This window comes from Trachymyrmex cornetzi, unplaced genomic scaffold, assembly GCF_001594075.2.
Source record: "Trachymyrmex cornetzi isolate Tcor2-1 unplaced genomic scaffold, Tcor1.1 scaffold637, whole genome shotgun sequence".
Classification (NCBI taxonomy): domain Eukaryota; kingdom Metazoa; phylum Arthropoda; class Insecta; order Hymenoptera; family Formicidae; genus Trachymyrmex; species Trachymyrmex cornetzi.
The window spans coordinates 394301-401930 of record NW_017299956.1 but is presented as its reverse complement, the minus strand read 5'-3'; the positions used below and the strand labels follow the sequence as shown (position 1 = coordinate 401930).

Genomic DNA, 7630 nt, shown 5'->3' with positions numbered 1-7630 from the left:
CTACATAAGAGCTTTTTTTCCAGTGTTATTAGTTTCAACATGTTTTTCTGTTAATATTTCTGATGCCGCTTGGTAAATACCTGGTTTTACATCAATTTCAGCATGCCATTTCCTGAGAGTAGCCAGATGTGGAAGTACTGGGAAAGCGTTTCGAACATATTTATATGCTTTTGGTGACATAAAGGAAAGTGTTGATGCAAAAATTCTTAATGAAAGAGGATAAGATGCAACTTTTTTCTTCTTGGACTGAAGTAGAGAAAATAAAGCTTTAGGGATTGATCCCAATTTTTTCTAGAATAAAAAAAATTTATTTACAATTTTGATATTATCTTAGCAATTAAAATACATACATCAATTTTTTTCTGTTATTAACTTTCCATTCTTACTCTGCACTAGTTTCAGGCGAGATTTTAGTATAGATTTACTTATAGCGTTTTTCATTGGCAGAACTAGTGCACACTCAGTGCACATTAAAGCTGTTGTACGCTATTCTAATCTAAATATAAAAATAAGATATCTCAATTGATAAAATGCCCAAAATTTATTTTATCAAATAACACAATAAAATGTATCGAATATTTCACGGTTTAATTCGTTTATATATTTTTATTAAATGTATATCTTTACGTTGATTTTTGTACAACAGCTTTAAAGTGCAATGAGTGCGCACTAGTTCTGCCAATGAAAAACGCTATAAAACTTTATTTTGATACTATGTTACCAATTAAAATACTTACTTGCATCAATTTTTTTTCTGTTATTAACTTTGCATTCTTACTCTGCACTTCTTTCAGGCAAGATTTTAATTTAGATTTACTTAAACTTAATCGCCAGTTTTTCCGTTTTAAAGACAAAATTTCTTTATTTTTAAAAATCATCTTTTTTTTTAAATATTGTAACGGCAAATTAGAGTTTATAGATTCATAAGTAGTCGATCTTTCCAAAAGCCTATTCTTCAAACAAATTTGTTTGTTTGGAATTCCATCTTCAATGACTTCATCAGATCTAAACGTATAAAAACATATCAAACAGATTATATATATATACATATATAAATATATATGTATACTATATTCTCATAATCAGCGGTAAAATAATAAGATACACAATAACCTTTTTATAGCAATGTTCTTAGTAGAACATTCAAGCTCATTAGTTAACGGTTCAGTTCTTTCTTCCTGTACAAGTACAACTGCTGCATATAATGAAAAAAATGTAAGGAAGTATAATCAGAATATAAAATCTTTTTTCATGTTATTGTTTTATTTAATAAATTATTACCTGGTGTTAGGAGATGTAATGACGGAAAACTGCCTTCTTTTATTAATCTCTTTCCATCAACACTATAATGAAAACAGTTTTCTGTAAAATGTAACGAACAAATTGTAGTTCGAGCTCCCAAAACTACGTTATTAATTCCCAGAATATGCTCCCATTTTTTCCTCTGATTTTCATTGGAAGGAAACCTGTAATATTTATTTCATTATATTTATTTTATACTTTTACATCAAAAATCATTTTAAAGCTTTGTAAATGACTATTTAAGCTTTTCACGAATCTAACCTAATATGTACCTACCTATGAAATGATCTTTTAGGTTCTTTATCTCCTCGCCATTTGCACACCCAACAAGTGTACACCATTATATATATTTCTTGTTAATAATTATTTAAAATAAATAATAATAACGTATTTTAATAATTATCGGAATCAATTAAAATTACACAGATATTGTAATAAAAGGGCGATCGATAGCCGTGACACGTTCCTACATGACTAAGGAGGAACCAATCACAATCTTAGAAAAAGAGGGAGATTGGCCGTTTCCCACGGTCCCTCTCTCTCATTATTGTCGACCACATTTGATACACTACTTATAGCGTATTTCACTGGCAGAACCGGTGCGCACTCAGTGCATATTAAAGGCCGCAGCACACACTTTTGCATAACGCATAATGCATAGTGCATAAAGGAATCAACCAATCAATATTCTTCTTTTCCATGGAATGGGAGAAAAGGAAAGATTCTGATTAGTTGATTCGCTTATGCACTATGCTTTATGCGTTATGCAAAAGTGTGTGCTGCGGCCTTAAGAGCCCAGACACAAACTTTTTGATTCGCTTATGCACTATGCATTATGCGTTATGCAAGAGTGTGTGCTGCGGCCTTTAAGCTGTTGTACATTAACCTAATCTGATTGTAAAAGTGAGAGATCTCAGTTAATAAAATACCCAATGTATATTTCATCAAATATCACAATAAAATGTATTAAGGATTTTGTAGTTTGATTTGTTTCTATATTTTTATTAAACGTACATTTCAGCTGGATTCCGCTATTATTGCCAGTACTGAACATCTATAGTGCACGTAACGTATACTATAGATTTTCAGTACTGGCAGTAATATCGGAACACAGCCTTTTATGTCGATTTGTGTACAACAGCTTTAAAGTGCACTGAGTGCACACCAGCTCTACCAGTGTAATACGCTATTAGATACGGATCTCGCAGTGTATTCTCTGTGTACATTCGTTTATGCAGCGGTTAGCGCAGAAGTATTACTTTATCCTTGTTGTTCACCGAGTGTTGAATAAAGATTAAATGATACTGCGCTAACCACTGCATAAACGAATGCACGCTCTATATCTTTGCTTTATCCCCATTCCATCACTGAACTGTGACGGGTTATGGCCATTACAAGTTATGATTTGCATTTGCTGCTTGAAATTTTGTAGCTCCTTTTATTCCTATAAGGTTTCCAACAGCTTAGAAACTATTGCTGGATTCACACTGCATCCGATGTGCGTCGTACGACGCTCTGCAATGGATTTTGCTTCGTATCATAGGAATCCTGTTTTCTGATTGGTTGCAGAGCGTCGTATGACGCAAATCGAATGCAGTGTGAATCCAGCATATAACCTATAACCAAGAAAACTAGAAACAGGAGAGTCAACTCCGTACCAATAGCGTTAAAGCGGATGAGGCAAAAAGTGACAGTGGATAACTTCCCCCACTCTTGCGCTTCATTAGTCCTCTCTGTCACTCTATATAATGCTGGATTCACACTGCATCCGATTTGCGTCGTACAACGCTTTGCAACCAATCAGAAAACAGGATTCCGATGGATTTTGCTTCGTATCATCGGAATTCTGTTTTCTGATTGGTTGAAGTGCGTCGTACGACGCAAATTGGATGCTGTGTGAATCCAACATAAGTCGTTCCTTTTTCAATTCGTGACTGTGCATGTCAACGTACCTTAACCAAATTTTATTTTCAAAATAAACCTTGTTTTCACTTGTCTTTCGACTAAATCTTGAACTGAATATAAAACGTGTAAAAATTTAATCCAATGTGAATTACGATGACCGAGCGAGTGTGTTGTGTTCATAATTGTGACTTCAATCCTGGAGATAAAAAAAATCGTAGAACAGTATTCAAATTTTGTGAGGTACGTATTGATGAAATATAACCTGTAGAAATGTACAAAAATGTGATTTAAAAATATTGTTTGACATTTGTATACATAACAGTTATGTTAAATCTTAATTATTATATTGCAGAAATCTCCATACTTTAAAACCTGGATAAATGCGATTGGACCAAACTTGAAAGATGGAAAGAAAACTCGCAAAAATTATTACATTTGCGAACGACATTTTGATGACAGTAATTTACATCGAAGTCCTATCAATATATTAAAGGATGGAAAGGAGTTGACCCTGTCACGTAGGCGTCCAACATTAAAATCGACAAGTGTCCCATACATTTTTCCAGTAAATATTAAAGTCAGTGTGATCTATGGCTTTGCTGCATATACTTTTTCAGATAATAATTGAGTACTTGATGTAATCAAAAATTTTTTCTTCAGGAATATGCAAATAGAGAAAGAAATGTACATCAATCTTTAAGGCTTGTAGATTCAAATAATCTTGAAAGCTCTTTGATTTCCCGTTTCTCTGACAAAACAAATCACAGCATTATTAACTATCAGTTACCATCTTTACTTTGCGATGAATCCTCACCGCTGCAGCATACACCAATGGAATGCACTTCAGAAAATGTTTTTAACACAACGGTTTTACTAAAGGAGTGGAATGCGATACCTTCTTATCAATCCATGGAGTCATGGAGTGTGACGAAAACAGCATGTGGATTACTTTTCATGCTCTTTGAAAGCACTTCAGAACATTGTAGCAGTACAGTACAGCGTTCTTTACTTGTAAAGAATGACATGACTATTGAGGTATTTTAGGATTTTTATTATATATGTCACAAATTCTTTTGTATATGAATTTATCTGCCTACACTATTGCTCATTTGGCTTGTTTATTTCAGTTACATGCTCATAATCATCCTGTCACTTATCACCTTTTAGAAAAGGTGACGTGCCTACAAGATATTTGCTTTTTATTGCAAAAAATAAATGCATTGAAAATGTGCCAAGAAGAGTCCTGCACCATTGGGTACTTTGAGCACAAACTACATTCACGATCCAATCTTTGTAGAGATTGCCAATCAAAGAACAAAAGAAAAAAAGAAAGAGAAAAAAAACGTGAAAGGAGAGCAGCCGCAAGAAAAGCGAAGGAGATAATTTTCAAGAAAAATCTAAAACAAAAGTACGAACGGATATACAACCAGGTTTGTAGACGTTTATTATTGCCTACAAGCTAAATTTCAGTTTTTGAATTGCATACTTATGCGAGTTGACATATGTTACAGGTGGAGAGGTACAAAGTAGAATTAGAGAATTTAAAAGTACAATGTGCCTTACAAAAAGAGGATTCTCGACGAAGCAATAACAAGCTTATAGTCCAATCCGTACCTGGCAGTTTAATATTGGAGTTTTTCTTTACACGCGAAAACTAGAGTTCTAGATATCAGAGAGGCGACAAGTGCGGTCGATAATCGAAATTATCGATTATCGCCGCCATTTTCTTTCACCACGGATAGGCGAACTGTCAAAATGTGAAAGTAATGACGAATTCGATTGGATGCACTAGTGCGCACTAGTGTGGACTGAGTGCGCCTTCTCTCATAGCGTATTTCACTGATTGCACTGGTGCGCACTCAGTGCACATTAAGGCTGTTGTACACTATTCTAATCTAAATATAAAAGTGAGATATTTCAATTGATAAAATGCCCAAAATTTATTTTATCAATAGCACAATAAAATGTATCGAATATTTCACGGTTTAATTCGTTTGTATATTTTTATTAAACGTATATCTTTACGTCGATTTTTGTATAACGGCGTTGAAGTGCACTGAGTGCGCACTAGTTCTGCCAATGAAACATGCTATTAGGACCGAGTTTTTGCATTATAGTGCAAAAACTCGGCACGAGCTCCAAGAGACGGTGTCGATCCAGTGCAATATGGAAGCGGGGCATATTGATGCCAGTTTCGAAACTCGATTAGCACTTCAGCTGCTAGATGTGCTGTCCTCATCATCATCCAGTAGTGACGAAGATGAATTGTGGAATGAAAATAAACGAAAAATTCCAAAAATAAAAAACTTTATTGACGTGATACTTACGGATAAAGAGGTTAATAGCGTTTTTTATTGATAGAACTAGTGCGCACTCAGTGCACTTTAAAGACATTATACAAAAATCGACGTGAAGATATACGTTTAATAAAAATATGTAAACGAATTAAGCCGTGAAATATTCGATACATTTTATTGTGCTATTGATAAAATAAATTTTGGGCATTTTATCAATTGAGATATCTCACTTTTATATTTTTAAGATTAGAATAGTGTACAACAGCCTTAATGTGCACTGAGTGCGCACCAGTGTAACCAGTGAAATACGCTATCAGTTTTAGCGTGTTCGATTGAGGTTATCCTCTATTGGTGCATCTGCCACTTGTGTTTGATTCATAACTGCACTAGATTAGTGTCAATACAAATGGGTTCGATTGGGTAACTCTGCCACAGTGTAGTGAATTCTTTATGTTCGATTGAGCTAGTTTCTCTGTCATAGGACGCACTCGAATGCACTGAGGGCTTTTGACGGTGCATTTCAGTGCAAAGAGGTTACTATGGCAGAAAAAATATTTGTCGTATTAAACGAATTACTGGACACATCCAGTAGCAGTAGTGACAGCGAAATATTAAAACTAGAAAAGACGAAAATTAATAAAGTAAAAAATATGGTGGAAATTATAAATAGTTATAGTGATAAAGAAGTGAATCACACGTTATAAAAGTTATTATAAAAATTGATAAAAATTATTATTATTATAGTAATTGATAATTATAAAATTCCAAATTAACACAAATTTATAATGTACGTGATATTTGTATAATTAAAACTATATATTATAACCTAATTAATATATTTATTATAGTTTCAGCGACACTTTCGTCTAAAGAGAGAAACATTTAATAAATTACAATTATTATATGAAAATTCAGAAATTTTTAAACAATTAACAATTTCATGTAAGATATATCGGTATTTAAGTAAAAATAAAAATACATATAATTCATTAATATAACTTACCGTTTCGTAATCGAATTCGCAAACAATATCATTTTTGTAGCCGAACTCTTTGCTCTGAAGTGAAGCCAATCGAATTGGTTAGCACTGAGAGCAGTGTATTGATTAGCATTGGCTGTTTTCCAGCTAGGACACAGAGACGTTACACTGTGTTCCACTGTGTAAAGTCTTGTTGGAACGCTTAGAACTCTAGATTTAGTTTCTAAGAGAACCGCCAGAGTGGGTTTGATTTCTCTATTTTACTTGTTAGTCATCTATATTAACTTTTAGCGGTAATGTGGCCGTTACAGATTTCCTAACCTCTATAGTCGTTAACTTTAACGCTTAATATCTCGGTTCGCGGGGCCGTCCCAACGTTTTTTCTTACAGATTCTTTCATTTTGTGCAAAAACGCGTCGAATGAGTCTAATTTCATCGAAATCGGAGGTGAGGACCGTATTCTGAATAATTACCTTATAAATTTATGATTAATTATCCTTTTTCTCTTCTATTATACTATACGTACAACCGGTACAATTAGGTTATATTCATGCTAGAAACATCGACATCTAAGGTTTGTTCGCGTCGCACGCTCCAATATGCTCCTGTTCATTCCAACGTGCTCCAATACGTTCGCGTCACCGGAACCAATATGGCGATTAGATGTTCGCGTCACATTAGAGCATACTCCATGAATCAATTAAGAGCATGCTCTATTTGCTTCACCTCAGAAGGTGGTGCGGTTGGGACATGTTACGCACGCATGCGTAATGATTGAGAATGTGTAGTATTGAGAGAAGTATTTCATGGTTCTTACAGATATTAACCTATGTTCTGTAGTCAACTTTAACGAGAGTGGATCTCAATTTAATGATTAATCTCGGTCCATGAGGCAGAGCGACGCTTTTTTTCTGGAGGACGTTTGTTCCAACTTCTCCTAAATCCGTTCGTGTCACCAAGCGTTGGGGCACATGAATCCAACTGCTCCAACCGCCATCCTACCGGTGATCCAAGTGCTCTCTGGGTTAATTTGAAGTAAGCGACGCGAACAAACCTCTAGAATGGACCGCTGATGGCAATGGTGGAGGTAGAAAGACGATTAGAATGAGAGGCAGGAATAATAAGATCGTTCTTTCTCTGTTTACTG

General features: G+C 34.5%; 2 protein-coding genes across 3 annotated transcripts; one reads left to right on the top strand and one right to left on the bottom strand.

The window, feature by feature from the left end:
* On the bottom strand, window positions 1-1651 carry LOC108766845 (THAP domain-containing protein 2-like). The gene is made up of 5 exons (XM_018516375.1): window positions 1579-1651; window positions 1282-1466; window positions 1114-1195; window positions 738-1005; window positions 1-291 (listed from the first exon to the last, which is right to left on the bottom strand). The coding sequence occupies exons 1-5, from the start codon at window positions 1641-1643 to the stop codon at window positions 1-3; spliced, it is 891 nt and encodes a 296-aa protein (XP_018371877.1). The 5' UTR covers window positions 1644-1651.
* A 1641-nt stretch (window positions 1652-3292) lies between these two features.
* On the top strand, window positions 3293-5033 carry LOC108766859 (uncharacterized). Of its 2 annotated transcripts, none has more exons than XM_018516393.1 (5): window positions 3293-3447; window positions 3560-3772; window positions 3868-4242; window positions 4335-4637; window positions 4719-5033. In XM_018516393.1, the coding sequence occupies exons 1-5, from the start codon at window positions 3361-3363 to the stop codon at window positions 4863-4865; spliced, it is 1125 nt and encodes a 374-aa protein (XP_018371895.1). In that variant the 5' UTR covers window positions 3293-3360; the 3' UTR covers window positions 4866-5033. The 2 variants fall into 2 exon arrangements, with proteins under 2 accessions (XP_018371895.1, XP_018371894.1); XM_018516392.1 differs by having other exon boundaries at window positions 3560-3784.
* The last annotated feature ends 2597 nt before the right edge of the window (window positions 5034-7630 follow it).

Coding starts and splice junctions, on each gene's coding strand:
- LOC108766845 (XM_018516375.1), bottom strand. CDS start 1,643: ATGGTGTACACTTGTTGGGTGTGCAAATGGCGAGGAGATAAAGAACCT. Junction 1,467..1,578: donor CCTAAAAGATCATTTCATAG/GTAGGTACATAT, acceptor TAAATATTACAG/GTTTCCTTCCAATGAAAATC. Junction 1,196..1,281: donor ATTACATCTCCTAACACCAG/GTAATAATTTAT, acceptor CATTATATGCAG/CAGTTGTACTTGTACAGGAA.
- LOC108766859 (XM_018516392.1), top strand. CDS start 3,361: ATGACCGAGCGAGTGTGTTGTGTTCATAATTGTGACTTCAATCCTGGA. Junction 3,785..3,867: donor TTTTTCCAGTAAATATTAAA/GTCAGTGTGATC, acceptor TTTTTTCTTCAG/GAATATGCAAATAGAGAAAG. Junction 4,638..4,718: donor ACGAACGGATATACAACCAG/GTTTGTAGACGT, acceptor CATATGTTACAG/GTGGAGAGGTACAAAGTAGA.